This window comes from Haliaeetus leucocephalus, unplaced genomic scaffold, assembly GCF_000737465.1.
Source record: "Haliaeetus leucocephalus isolate CR32 unplaced genomic scaffold, Haliaeetus_leucocephalus-4.0 Scaffold802, whole genome shotgun sequence".
Classification (NCBI taxonomy): Eukaryota; Metazoa; Chordata; class Aves; order Accipitriformes; family Accipitridae; genus Haliaeetus; species Haliaeetus leucocephalus.
Genome location: NW_010973238.1, coordinates 1,400,509 through 1,415,784, shown reverse-complemented (window position 1 = coordinate 1,415,784; position 15,276 = coordinate 1,400,509). Strand labels below are relative to the sequence as shown.

At 42.7% G+C, this 15,276-nt stretch overlaps 1 protein-coding gene across 2 annotated transcripts in view; it reads left to right on the top strand.

The window, feature by feature from the left end:
- The window catches only part of ARVCF (armadillo repeat gene deleted in velocardiofacial syndrome), a 169,037-nt gene that overhangs the window by 141,412 nt on the left and 12,349 nt on the right, over positions 1-15,276 (top strand). For both annotated transcript variants that reach the window (XM_010581676.1, XM_010581675.1), the window contains 4 exons: positions 10,819-10,946; positions 11,900-12,050; positions 13,402-13,594; positions 14,798-14,909. In XM_010581676.1, the coding sequence (XP_010579978.1) occupies positions 10,819-10,946; positions 11,900-12,050; positions 13,402-13,594; positions 14,798-14,909 (584 nt within the window). The remainder of the gene's footprint in view (positions 1-10,818; positions 10,947-11,899; positions 12,051-13,401; positions 13,595-14,797; positions 14,910-15,276) is intronic.

Below are 15,276 nucleotides of genomic sequence, written 5' to 3'. Positions count from 1 at the left end.
GCTTTCAAATTGGCTTCCAAGCGTAGTTTAGCGTGTGTGAGCTCTGAAAAAATCTGGGTTTTTCTTGAAGTTGTTTTTCCCTTGGCACTGAAGATAAGTCAGACAGGCTCCGAAGGGGAGAACCTGACAGGTGCCAGCCCGAGTGGAAATACTGCCTGTCGATCCTTGTCTGTCGCAGCTCTAAGCAGTACCCATTGCTGATACATCCAAACGCTTGTCAGGAGCATGCAGGCTTTCAGACCAGAGCAGAAAGTCCCTCAGCAGCAGGACAGTGTTTTGAAACGCAGTCAGTGGAAACCCCCATAGTCCCATACCTGACAAAGCAATCCTGTTTCTGTAAACTCCCAAGTGATTGAGACTTTGATTTTGCCTTGCTGGGTAAGAATCAGTGCCAGCACCCCAGTGCGTAAAGGCAGAGAATGGCTGATCCCAGAAGGTGCTGTGGGTCCCCCCACACCCCAACTCACCACAGGCTTGGTGGAGAGAAACAGCATCCATGGAGGTCTGGAGAAGTGTGGCCGCTGCAACCAGGCAAAGCAGTGGCCACTTGCTGCAAGCACCCACAAGCCAGGCTGCCAGAACCGCTGGCTGCTGCCCTTTCTCAGCTGCTAGCTCTGCAGTACCACCTCATGGGTGGGTAAGTGCAGAGCTCTCCAGTCTGGCAGCTGGTTCCCACCTGATGCTGGATCTTACAGCTTTGCACTGTATAGCACTGTGGCCTCTCTTCCACTCCACAGCCCCTTATGAGCTTTGACTTACTGGCCTACTATGTCTGATGTAAGTCATATAGCAGGGGAGGGCACTTGGTGGGACCATACCCAGCCTCGTGATCCAGTGCATTTCATACAGTCTCTCTTGGAGACAGGAAAGAAGATACTTAGGAGGTCTGCAGAGGCAAGAAAGTTTTCTGTGTTTTTTCCATCTTTCTTGCATAACTCGGTACTTAATGTCTATGGGTGTGTGGATATTTCAACTAAATAAGCATTGCCAGGTAGGTGTTTTTATTTCGCCGTGCAGCTGCCTTCTGCAGAGTTTCTTCCCCTTTTCTGTGCTTCCCTACTTGCTGGGGTTTTAAGACAGTAAGTTTATAAAGCTGTTCAACACTTAAACAGTTCTGAATAATGTCAGAATCTTTTTAATAAAATAAATTTACTTAAGCAGCATCTGGAGCCAAGGGCTAATGCAAGATTCCTTTTGTAGTAAGTTTTTCTCTGCAGACAGGTTTCTGCTACTGAGGTGGGAAGAAGCTAAAAGCTCGTTAGCTTCCTGGAGTCAAAGCAGCTGATTGGCATCTGGAGCTGCAAAGCTGAGTTTTACAGGGGCTTGAGGCCAAAGAAGGGCAATTTGGAACACATGATCCTTAGTTAAACACACACAAAAGACAAAAGGAAAGAAAATGGCAGGTCTATGCAGCCACAAATCGAAGGAAGGAGTCCCTTAACAGTGCTATTGATTTTCAGTGATGACTCTAGTTCTAAGACATTTGTGTGTTATGAGGCTTTTGGACTTACTGGTAAGATACAGCAACACATTGTATTTTATTACTGGACATAGCTGTGGTGTGATTTTTTGGGGTTTTTATTTTTTAATGGGCTTTCTTTCAGGGAATCACTCAGTATCTCTCTTTGTCTTTAATAAACACATTTTATGCAGTAAGCTCAAACCTTCTGACCGTTGGACTGGACAATTAGTCATCTGCACTAGTAATGGCAGTGAAAAGAGTCTGTCTCGGACCTCAGGTCTGTTCAGCTGCATCACATGGCAGCTATGATCAGAAAAGCAGTAGCATGCTTTACTGAGCTGTATGTGGGTTTTGTAAGGAAAATATTTTTGCTTGGTTTTGTTTTTTTCAGTTTAAGGAAAAGTCCTGAAAACACACATGTTCTGGCATGTATACATGAATGTATAGTTGTAAAAACGCATTTCCTCAAGTTCCCCATCCTCATTAGCTTTTCCAGCCATTTCTCCATTTCTTTTGTTCCTTTGGGAAAGCTTAGCTAAATGGGAAAGGCTTGCAGTATGCTCTAAAAAGCAGTGAATTCAAGCCCTACAAAGGCAGAGAGTAAGCAAGTTCCAGCCTAGAGATTCCTCCATTTAAAAGCTTTCCCGTTAAGAAGAGAGACCATTTTCACACCTGCTTGTATCAAATGAGGTTTTCTGTAGCATCACCTCGTTACTGCGTCTTTCCAGAGTCACAAACAGGGAACAATCTTTGGCTGTGCTACGGATTTGGATTATTGTGGCATCCCCACATGTTCTTGGCTTGTGCTTGCTGCTCTGAGGACAGTAAGTTGACACGTCCATGAGCTTCCGCATTTTCTACTGGTGTAACTGGCCCAAACGCTGGAAGGCAGACAAGCCAGATGGGCTGGACAATGTTCTTATTTCTGGCGTGGATTGTGCAGTCCTTGCAAGTGCTATCTGTGGCTGAAAAGGAGGGGTGACAACATAGAGCTGTTTGGTGCCACACACAAGGAGACACCCCTCAGGGCATGTGAGTGGTCACCAAGCACTACCATCTGGGTCCTCTCAGAGAGGAGAAAGAAAACAAGTCAGTCGTGTAATTCTGGACCCTTGCAGAGACAGGAACAGACGTGTCAAAAGCACCCACGGTCAATAGTAGCAGCAGTAGCACTGAGATCTAAAAGAATAAGCGTGGACATTTGACTTTGTCCACTGTTGTTCTAATATTCCTGTTATTTAGCAGACGGCATCTGAAAATTCAGGTTTTCCTTCCCAGGGAAGCATAACATGATCAATTACACGCTTGGTATTGATCTTGTATGCATGGGCCAAATTGCTGTCTGTTTAAGAAGTCCCCGGTGCAATGCGCATCATCGCTGTACCCTGTGTCCTTTTGGTATCAGCTGTTAGAGGCATGTGTCCAACCTGAAAGCTTCAGGAAGAAGCTTCCCTGGAGGCAGCAGGCAAGATTGCCTGCATCTAGGAGCATTTGCATTGCTGTTCTCCTGGCCTATTGATCCACTCTCAGTGAGATCACCAGCCTGATAAGCCTAATCTGTTTTTTGTCTTAAAATGCTGTAGCGGTTGAGACTAGAGTAAGGCACAACCCATAAGACTACCGCAGAGGCAGAACTTCTCCAGGCAAGAGAGTGTTCGCCCCTAGCTTAGAGTCTCAGGTGTGCCTGAGCTACCAGGAGTACGGTACACTTGCACAGCTAGCAATGTCATGCTGCAAAACCCTGCAGAGCTGGCAGACCTTTGGTGCCAATTAGTTTCCTATTCACTTGTGTATGTGAGCCAGGATCTTGAACCAAGTCCCATTTTGAGATTCTGCAGTGGTGAGGCAGAGCCTGGAGTGCATTCTGGGAGCTTGCTGACACCATGGTAAGCTGGTTATGGGGAAAGGGGAATCTGTACTTCCAAACAGGTCATGTTTGATAGGTAGCTCACAAAGCAGAGACTCACTCCAGTGTGTGTTCTGTGTGTGAGAGAGGGAGAGAATGTTATTTCACATTTGATTTTTAGATAAAAATTGTGTTTCGAAAGAGACTTGCTTTTGGAATAACATGATTGTCCTGTTCCCTTTAAAAGAAAATGCATTCAGTGATCACTGTGAAGTAAATAAAAATAACTTTGGATCAGAGAAACTGGCGAGAGAGCAAGTGTTAACATTTAATATACTGTACTTAGAGTCTGCAAGGTCAGATGCAAGTCTTCTGGGACTGGGGTAGAGGAAGCTATTTACCATCCATTTTAATCATTTAGCCAAAGGGCTTAATGTTAATTTTGGGACTAAAGCATTTTTGCTCGTATCAATGGTGTTTCTCAAAAACAAACAAAAAACACAGCCAGAGGTGACCTTCAAATGCCTAAATGTGCTGCAGTTCACCGACATGCCTCTTCTCCCTTTCGGTGGAGACCCTAAGCATCTCTCCCTTCTCTGCATCAGCCTGGCTGCCAGGTATTTCCTGCCCTTCATTAACAGGCCTACCGGGACAGCGCATTCCCCTTTTGAACTAGTAGCTTGGGTAGTGCTCTAGTTATCTGCAGCAACTTTCAGATCCTTATTAAGTATTAGTCCTCCAGAGCCTTCGCTACTGATTAGTGAACAGAGGAGAGAATGTTGTTAACGGAACATCTCCAGTTGCCAAGAGACTTAGCTGCATATGCTTGAAAAAAGCCTTTTCTACTGGGCAGTGTGTCAAACGCTGTTGGGAGAAATGCTGCTTACAGGTCCTTTGGAGAAGGAAAACTGTATTAGCTTTAAAATGTCTGCTCACAGAAAACAGAAGTGCTGGAACTCACACAAGGTCAAAATGGGTTGTGTTTAATTGAGCCATCTCTTTGTTGAATTGCGTATTTGGATATCAAGTGGAATATAACCAACCTCTTACAAAGCACTCTCTGTAAAAGAAGTCACTTTGATGACAGCTTGTGGAGCTTGGGAAATGTAAAGAATAATCGAAATAGCAAAAGACAGTTTGCTTTCCCAGGCATCCTTATTTCTCCCGCACTGCCTTGCCCTCCCATTTCCTTCCCTTGCTGCCTTTCTGTCTTCCCTGCAGTCAGCCTAGCTCCTTGTGTTGTTTTTTTGCATACCTCCAGTCTTGGTAGTGCTGGTAACATTCCTGTTCACATCCTTTGGGGTGGGGGGTTGCTCGCTTCCCTTTTTAACTAGTGTGCCATTGCTTCTTTCATTGTGGGAGTATGTGGTAAGCTGGGAAGAGTTTACGTAATTTTAGAACTTGTGTGTGACTTAGTAGATTAGTTGGAAAGGTCACACACTGTGGTGTTCATTTTCTAAATAGAAAAACTCCTCTTAAACATTCCCTCAAGCCTGATTTGAGTCTCATGTGTCCTGTATTATTCTGGTTATTCTTTTCAATACTATTCAAAGGCTGTTCTGTCTGTCTTCAGAGCTGCTTGCTGCTCAGTGGTGGATGCTGCATTCATGATTGAATCTCTGCAGTAAAGTGTAATACCTGTCCTGACTTGTACTGTACCTTGAAGTGAAAGCTATAGGGACTATTCAGAACTTTCCACCTATTATTTCTTCTTCATTTGTTGCAGAAGTTTGCTATGCCTGGGCTGTATGACACTCGGTATTCTACATGTATCTGCATCGAGCTGCATTCTCCATTGATTATGCCAAGCATTTGGCTCTGTTGGAGCTGGCTGCATTTTCGCTACTGTTAAGCCTTTCAATTATAAGAATCTTGCAAGTTTATGTTGGCATTCAAGCTGCTTTGTGCACTGGGTGCTGAAGCACAGCATACAGATGTAATGGAACTGATGGGTTGGTTTTTTTAAGGATCTGATTACTGTTTTTATAAAAGTAACCAGCTGCCTCCCCCCAGCCTTCTGTGGGGTTTTTCATGTAGTCTACTATAAAAACATACTGCGGGGTGGGGCATTCCTGAGATGGGAGGGTTGAACTGCTTGACTGATTTGTTGCTTACATGTTCTGAAAACATTTCTGTAGCAAATAATTCTGAACTCAGGTTTACAACTGTTTAACTTGCAAACAATGAACTACACAGGCTGTAATGAAGTTACTTACTAGCCTGTTGTTGGCAGAGGGCAGGAGTCCAAGGTCTGTGGAGCTTTTCTTTCTTGCAGAATCAAATTGTTCATTTCTTTTACTGACAGGATTCTTTACTTCTTTCTTATTTCTTTTTTTTCTCTCTCTCTCTTTTTTTTTTTTCTTTTGGCTCATAGCTTCCTAGTTGCTTAGGGAGCTGCTTTCTTATTCTACAAAGTCTGTTAGTACATGACCTTGCAGAGAATTTGCAGTTTGGGCTCCTCTCGCTCCATCTGCCGGTAGCTGTCACATCTTGCGCTTGGAATTGGCCAGCACAACCGATGTGGCTCAGGGCGAGCAGACCAGCCCTTGAACTTCCATTCCTGGTCAGGACACCCTCGGTGTGGTCCTGGAGTGCATCTCTTGGTTTAGTGTCATCCCAAAAGGAATCCAGGTGGTGCTGCAACTTCTCTGTGTTGGGAACCAAAGCGCAGTAAGTGGGAAATTTGCTTCAAAAGCGGTCTGAACAAAACACTAATGTAAACGTGCCTATGGACACTACAAGAATGAGTAGCTAGCAGAGTTCATTTTAGTGATCTTTTTTTTTTCTTTCCTAGGGCTAGGTTGTTTTTTTTTTCCTACAGTGTTGCCAGTGTCCTTCCAGCTTTGTATGAAGTTTGCCTCTCTTTAAACAGCAACCCAGCGTTTTTGTATGGGTAGAAAGTGAAGCAGCACATTTCTGCTACAGGAGTAGAACTCTTATCTGGCCAGTATCCACATGTGTATAATTTCCCATGCCTGTAGGGGGAGAATAAATCCTAAATGGGATGGGTGGTGAAGGGGAATAGATTTGGCAACCTTGCTCCAAAGAGAGTTGTCTGAATTTGGGATTAAGCTGCTGTATCAGAGGTAGGCACCTGGTTCAGTATTTTATGTTATTGCCAGAATGTTGCTAAGTACAGGTACAGGATCAGCTTTGCCAAGATGAAAGCAAGTAGGTTTGTGGAGGAGATAATCCAGGAACTGCTCCATCATTCTCAGCACAGAGACTGAGGGTTGAATGGATTGAGATGGCTAATCAGCCCCAGTTAATTCCTCAGGTGCTTTCCGATGAGGATTGAAATTGCTGTCTGTGCTGTCACTGTTCTGTGGGCAAATAAAGGATAATCCACTTGGCACCTCCTGGTAGCGTGAACTTCACACAGGACTAATCCATTTGCCAATTTTGAGCAACTCTGCTGCAAAGCAGCTCATCTTGCTTTTTTTCAGAAAGATGAGACTACAGCATGTTGGTGAAGATGAGCCTAATGTGGAAGATCTTCCATTGTATACACATTCGTGCCATTAGCTGGGGGGAATGCTTAGATGCTGTAAAATATCTGACACTCACAATGACATCAGTGTCCAAGGCATTTTCTGTTTCTCTAAAAGGCAAAAGCTAATATAGTGAACTTGTTTACCTTTGCTTTCTGCAATGAAAAAAAGCAATAAATGACTTATCCCCGTGCTTTTCCAGGAGGAAACAGTGTAGATTGCAACTCAGCACAAATCTGTAGCTGATGAAGAAATCCCATTTATTCCAGAAGAAATTATCTTTTTAAGGGCAGTGCTGAATCTGGACTATAATTAAAACAGCTTTTTAAAGAAAAAATCAGTGGATGTTTTTCTCGTTTGATGTATTGCCTATCACTAATGACCCTCTTTTCTCATTTCCATTTAAAAAATGGATATAAGCAATTAGCCATATAAGGCACAAAAGTAGCATTACCTGAAAAAATAATTAAGATGATCTTGAAATTAAGGAAATCAGTTTTGAAGAGAAGCAGGTGCTTAATGGAGGTGAGACCAGCTGTGCTTCCCAGGAACGTGCTTGAAGTGCTTCATGGAAAAACGTGCGAGGCCTCCATGCAACACTGGAAGGAAATTTTTAATAATTCAGACAAATTGCATCCTATAAATAGCAGAGCTGGATTCATTAGGACAGGAGGCAGATGGAGAAAATATAAAACTTGTTTGTTTCTTTTTAAAGGACTATAACGCTTATGAGAAGTGTCAGCTTGCTGTCAATGAGGGAAAAACCCTCTGGTGCAGCAGTAACTTTCTCACTATTAGGTTCTCATCTCTGCTAATGAGCAGCCATCCATGAGGGGCATTCATAATACTTTGTTTTAGCAACTCCTGCCTGCCTTTTTCTGGCATAACCAGGCTGGCACAGAAGTGCTGCAGTACTGGAAGCATGCAGCAGTTGAGGGGAGCAGGAGAGACATGAGGGAGGAGAGAGTTTCATGTCTGGTGCGTAGCACTTGCTAACTCTGTTTAAAACAGATGCTAATAGGGCAGAGGCATAAATGTAGTTGGAAAGTGGGGGTGTGTGGAGTGAGGTGGGAATCATCCACCAGACTGGCCAAGGGGTTATGCCTCAAAGTAGGAATGTACTGGTAATTGGTAGAGGAAATGCTGTGCGTTATTGAAGAGAGAAGGTGAAGACATTTTTGAGATGCTCTTACATTAGTAAGTAGGAAAAAGAAGAGGCTTTCATGCATGAAGGGAAGTAATGACAGAAAGCGGGTGGCAGGCGCGTGACTGGAATGCAGCTCTGTCCACAGGAGGTAAGCAGAGGTGAGAGGGTTGTTGCATCTTAGTATTCATACACAGTGAGGTGCTGCAAAGAAGGAAGTGTCCAGTCAAGAACGTATAGACTGACAGAAAGGGCACATTGTAGACCGCACTTAAATAGCGGAAGAGGGTGAGCGTGTGGAGCTGTTTCCAAGTATGCTGAAATTATAACTAGGCACTTTAAAACAAAGCCATCAGAGAAGACTGGCTGAACAATTGTATACTATTCAACCACAGTCAAGTCTGAGCTCAAATACAGAAGCAGTAAATTTTCTGTATTAATATTATCTCTTAATGAACCTGCTTTCATCTCTTTTGCTGATCTGATTTACATTTCAGCAAAGCTTCCTTAAAAGATAACAGCATCAAAATTCCAGTAAGCTATCCTAAGAGATGTTTTAAGGAGTAGTGTTCAGGAAAGGAATATTGCACGCTTATCAGGCAGCAGTGTTTTTTCTTGAGGAGTTCTTAGATTGCCAATTCACCTTGTGAAGTGGCAGAGGAAAAAGGTGATATGAAGGTCATATTGGAGTCAGATAATCACAAACTTATTTGAGGAATGGAGAAAAGCCATACAACTGTTCATGCTTCATGTATTAAGTAACTACAGTTTTTCTCAGCATTCAATATAGAGGGCAATGATCCCAACGCAAGGAGAGGACATTGGAGAAGAGGAAAGTAAGTGGTGTGGATTGGCAGGATGCCTTTGGGGATTGCCATCTGTTGCAGCTTGCACATATCTGTAGGGCGTCATGTAGCGAGCAAGTGGTGGCATTAAAACCAGTCGCAGACATGGAGCAGGTCATTTGAAAAGAATGCAAGCGTGCTGGGATGCATGTGAGAAGCTGAGCAGGGAAAGTATGAGCCAGCACATGGGAGCTCATGGATCCTCATGCATAGATCATTTTTTTTTATATGGAGCACAGAAGCCCTTGGCCGATGAAGTGTTTTCTTGTTTTCAACGGGATAAATAAGACCTGTATATCCAGGGGGTTAACATGGCCTGTGTTTATAGGTAATGTTATAGAAGGTTTAAAGTACTGAGTTCTGAGATCTTGACTCACGCAGCCCCACAGCAATAACTAGTATGAAAAATATGGAGAAACAGTTAGATTTGAAATGTAATGCTTTAATTTCAGAAAGCCTTTAGCAACAAAGAATTTTAAAAAGGAAAACATTGATAGGATATCAACTGGATAGGGCAGCATTGTTCAGTTTTCTTGCTTCTAGGTTTGATCTGAGATGTCTGAAATACGATAATCTGTGATATGTGCTGAAAAATATGTATGAGAGAGAGGGGTGATTTTGAAGAGAAAATACTGAAGAGAGTAAGTGATTTATGTTTGTAGGTTTTCTGTCTTGCTAGTGGAAAACTTACTTTGAATTATGCTACCCTTCTAGGACAGCATCTTGTTATGTGAAAAACATTCTTTTCATGTGTACAAATAATAAAAAAAATTTCTTCTGCTCAAAACAAGCTTCAAATTTCCTCTTTGCCCAAGCTCATTCACACCTTTATGCTTTCTTTCATGTCACGTTTTTCCAGAAATCCTTTCATAGGTAATGCCTGCTGAACTTTAATTACTGCAAACACCCCAAAAGCCACCAATCCAGAAATGTTTTCCAGCTACAATGACTGCAGATTGAGTCTACGTTGACCATAGGTTGCTTGTGCCTTCCTGCACTCACCAAAACACTTTAGGGGATTTAGTTTTTTGTTCACATAACCTCAACAGCACCATGATCTTTGAGATTGTGTTTGTCTGGCAAGTCCTTTAACTGGATGCTCGCATGCTCTTCCCCTATCGATGCAGTGTGTCATGCCACACTTAGTGAAGAAAAATAGATAAAAAATGCTTCAAAATATGCAACAACTTGGAATGATATAGTTCTTGCCTAAGACCCGCTTTTTAATGTGGGTAGATGGATAAATCCTAATCCTATGGATGAGGAAGTCAGGACACGGATGCTACTGTCAGTTACTCGGCATCACAAAAGGAAATCCGTGGCAGAGCTGGGAATAGTTCTCATTCCTGTCGTGCTTAAACCGCAAAGCTGATACAGCGACTCTGGGGATATTTAGTTAACATATGTGTCTGTCGCAGTCTCCCAATGTGGTACGATGCTGGTGTATTTCTTTACCTAGTATTTGAAATGGAGTCAGCATTTCTCCCTGCCCCTACCAATTGGGGATTCTAGTCGCTCTGACATTTTGCATCTTCCTTTTGTCACCTAGGTGTGAGAAGGGGGTGGCTGATAGGATTGTGTAGCTTGCTCTCTTTGACCCTGTTGTTTGTGTCTGTAAAGGTACTGAGATTTGAATGAAAACAGGAGTGCAAGGTGAATTTGCAACCCAATCTAGGGATGCAAATACTGTTGCAGACAAAAATTGTCTCTTGTCACCTTGTTATTACAAGCATATACTTAGCCTGCTAGGCAGTACATAGCATAGCACAGATTTCAGAAAAAATTGTTAACCTGAAGACAAGCAAAGGGACCTTCGGCCCAGGTGAATGTCCTGTGCCTGAGTTCCTGTGTGCACCGTTTTCAGCAACTGCGGATAAAATGTCCTGGATGTGGCAGAAGCCCTTCTTTCTGTGGTGTAGCTTTCTCTTGGCTGTTTTCTTACACGATTAAATAAAGGTGTATTATGTGTCTATTCATACATTGCCTGCTTTGCTTCTCTTGCTTCTGTTTTCCCCTTCCCTCACCTGCAGGTTTTGAATTACTGTACCAGCCAGATGTGGTCCGACTGTACCTCTCCATCCTCACTGAAAGTCAGAACTTCAACACTCTGGAAGCTGCAGCAGGGGCTTTGCAGAATCTCAGTGCCGGCAACTGGATGGTGAGCGCAGTCTCCTCTTTAGTCTCTTTCGTTTCCCTTGTGTAAGTAAAGAACAAAGCTATGTCCCATTATAAGTGCGCTGTTACTTTCTGCATTTACATCTCCTTTAAAAATTAAGGCGGTGGGAACTCCGAAGAAATTTCCATCTTATTTGCCCACTTAACATGTTTTGCATCTTCTGGACAGATGGTGTTTACCTAGTGGAAGTGTCACTGAGCTCGTGACGATTTAACCATGAGCAGGTTTTACTACTTAAACCACTTAACCATTGCTTTGTCCATTTAGAAAAGCTTGTTGTTAGATGATTGTCCTGAATACTTAATTCATTGGATTGTCAGATTGCTCAGGAAACTGCACTCCAAAGTGTCCTCTGATATCCTCTCTGAAGCATCCCCAGCACTAATCAGGCAGTTCTCCAAAGGTATGCCTGATCACTTCTAGAACCGCATGGTAAAGTGGGACTGATCAGCAGCCTGAGGATCAGCAGGGTGGTGTTTCACAGCTGTCTTGAATACCGTTTATTTTAAAATCAATCATGAAACAGAATAAAAGCATGAAATTGAGGGTGGGGGAACATAACAGATGCTTTGGATGCTTTACTGTTCCCTCCAAATGACCTCTGTTTTCCTGACCCAGAGGGATGTGTTTTCATACTGAGGTGTGTACAGAACAGATGCTGGCAGATGATGCTCCTTCCTTCTATTTCTGTCCTCTTTGCCCAGCAGCTTGCTAAGCTGTAGGATGAACTCCTATATCCTTTTTTCTTTGTGCTTGATGAGCTTGAATTATAGGTTAAGTTATAGATGCATCACCACACACAACCTAACTAGTCTTTGCAGGTTAAAAAAAAAAAAGAATTACAGCACTGAAAGAAATGCCGGGGCAAGGAAAGGGCAGGTATATGAACTCACAATACTTCCTGTTGTTTCTTTTCCCTTGTGCGTTCTGATCAGTGGTCCACGTACATCCGTGCAACAGTGCGGAAGGAGAGAGGCTTACCAGTGCTTGTGGAGCTGCTCCAGTCTGACTCCGACAAGGTTGTGAGGGCTGTGTCAATTGCCCTGAGAAACCTTTCCATGGATCGTCGCAATAAAGATCTTATAGGTATCTTCTGAACTTTTCTAACCAGGCTGGGATCTTGGATACCCTTGAGAGACCTCACATTTTCTGTCACTTGTGCTCAGGATTCATTTTGTGTGCAGTTTTCATCTGCACTATCTAAGACTACTCTGTAGCCACCAAGTGGAGTGCTATCATCTCAGAATGCATTTCCAGCCCATTCAGTCAAGCTGTGGTTTGAGGGAAATCTCTAACTCAGGAGTAAAAACTGATGTAGATTTTTGCAGGAGAGGGGAGCATGTGTAGGTGTGCAGAGGATTGGGTGGGTTAGGAGGTTTTTTGTCTCTTCCTTAGCTCTGGCTGACATGGCACTTGTGCTTCTAGTTGCACGTGGTGGTTACAGAGACGTTGCTCCTTAGGCCTGCTATTTAGATAAAGTGGGAGTCTTGCCCTTGGCATGTTGAACTAACCTGAGGAAGCGCAGTGGGCTCTAAAGTTGTCCCTTTTTTTTCTCGCTTCCTCCTTCCCTTCTCATCCTTTTGTGTGATAGGTACTTGTAGAAGCTGGACACCAAACAACTCGCTCTTCTTCAAGTTAGTTCTACAGCAGTGCTCACTAGCTCCTATCTAAGGAGGTAAATTAGCATTCACCTGCCTGTAAGCAGGAATCTTGAAAGTTTCAGCTGTGAGTTGAGTTTGCTTCTGTATTTAACTGATTTATTTGTTTAGGCTATAACCTTGTCAGGCCAGGAAGTACTGGTCACATGTTTAAGGCCATCACCAAAGTTGATACTAACAAATAACAAGGTGGAATTCTGCCTTAATACATCAGGTTCTTTTCTTAATAGTTCAGAGTTGTAGCTAGGCAAATGGTACAGACGGACACCTGGGAGTGATAAACTCTGGACTCCTTGTTTTTTCTCCAGTACTATACAACGAGAAGGCTAATGGCACCCAGGAGGAAATACTCTTACCTTTGTTGGGGGAAGGTTAATAAATGCATGGCTGCACACCTTGCCCCAGAAGACCTATTACAAAGCTGAGTAAGCCATGTGCGTGTATTAGCATGAATATGTGGCATCAGCAGCAGCTACTGGATGCTTTTTGCCTCAGGCAGTGCGAAGTATGATAGATGCTGGTTGTAAAATTCTCAATAAAGATTGCTCCCCCCCCCAATACCTTTTAGTGTTCATGATGAAGGAATTTGTCTTGGGTATCAACTCTCAATCACCTTGAAATAATGAATGATAAATACACTGTTAAGTTACAGTCTTGAGGTTCAAAACATGCATTATAAAGTTTTTCAACGTGGCAAACACCCTTGAGTTTTATCATTCAGGATGGGAAGCTGAAATGATTATCAGGGCTGACTAATGGTATCTCTTCCCCTTATCTAGGTAGTTATGCCATGGGTGAACTGGTAAGAAATTTGCCCAGCAGGCAGCAGAGATCCGCAAAGAACTTGGAAGAGGATACAGTGGTTGCGGTGTTGAATACCATCCATGAAATCATTACTGACAGCTCAGAAAATGCAAGGTCTCTGATCCAGACACAGGGCATTCAGAAGCTGGTAGCTATCAGCAAGTCAAGGTAAGTGACAGTTGAAAGCAAAATGCGTAAGAACTCACTGCAAACATGAAGATGTCACTATGAACAGCAGTTTTATTTGTGAAAGTACTTAAGCATCCTAACCTTTCAGAGCTTTTAATTTTAGAGCAATTAATATATATGCAGTAAAACCAGTCAGCACCTTTAATAGGTTTACTTGATTAAAAAAAAAGTTTATTGAGTAGTCACTTCAGTCATGTTAAGACATGCTCTCTCCTTGTCAGATACATGTTAGCACCATGTATTCATTTAGCAGACATCATTTGCAGTGAAACCATGATCTTTATTTTTAGTGTGGGAGGCCTTTTTTCTGTGGCAGCGTTCCATTCCTGGAATGTCAGTGATGAAATCTGTTTCTTTTAATTAAAATGGTTAATGTGCAGTAATCATTCTGGCTGAAGGCCTGGTGGTGGTAATCTGAAGTGGCAAATTTTCACTCTGCAGTTCAGTTGAAAAACTGTGTTCTGACTGCTTTAGAGGAAAGTTTGTTTCATATCGTTCAGCCAGTTAGACATGAGCTTCTTTATAGGTGTGTTTTCAGCAAACTTTTGAGAGAGTAGCTGAAGACTTCGTTGTGTTGCATTGTTATGAAATATGAGAGCCAACCAAGAATCCAGCCCTGTATTATTTTGTAGAGGGTGCTTGTGTACTGACTTAGTAAGGAATGGATAAAATTTCATTGTCTGATTAAAAACAGCTTATTTTTTGCTGACCCAAATTGCTTTGTAAGGTATTCTAAACCATGAAGCAACTTCATTGAATTGTGAGGAATATATGTAAGTTGGGGTGAAGGTTTGAAAAGTGGCTTAGAACTTGGTTTGGGGTTTGTTTTTTTTTTTCTAAATAAATCCAGGCAGGATGGAATCCATCTGTATTATGTTAACGACAACTACAAGACAGAAGAGTCACCCCGGTCTCAGTGCTTCCCCAGCGATACATGTGACAACCCAGAAATCTGCACAATTTACAATTTTTCGTTTGGATTTGGGGGGGGGGGGGTCAGCAAATACCTATGGATATGAAGAAGTCACTGAATGATTTCACATATATCCTATAGCTTATAGATTCAAAGGATAGCTGTATGGAGTACTAAATATCTTCTGGATATTGTGGTGCAAAGAAGTCAACTTATGAATAGTCTTACATTGCTTGATACTTAAGCTCTAATTTTGTCTTGCAAATCAGCCAGTCTCCCAGAGAAACAAAAGCAGCATCTCATGTTCTTCAGATGATCTGGAGCTATAAAGAACTACGAAATGCCCTGCAGAAGGATGGGTGGAACAAATCACACTTCCAGGTAAAGATCCTGGGTCTTAGATTTAGTTAGTAGTTATGGAAATGCCTGAGTGGAGGATGTGCTAACTTAGCCTAATACTACAGGCTGATAGATTGTGGGCTTTGGTTCTGTTCTTCTAGGTGATAGAACAATGTATTGTAATCTATTCAGTCACAGCATCATGCTTATACTTGCTGGGTATGTTCTTCAGTGGTCTGTGAAATGCAGCTCTTGAGGTGGCATACTTCCAAAACCTAGTATAGGCCAAATGCCCATGCTTTACTGGAGGAAGAATTAGCATGTCTTTTTCTCAGTTGTCTCTCATTTGAAACATTCCATCTAGCAGTGTAGGGCAGCCACCTGTTCTTGACATGCAGCCTCCTCATCT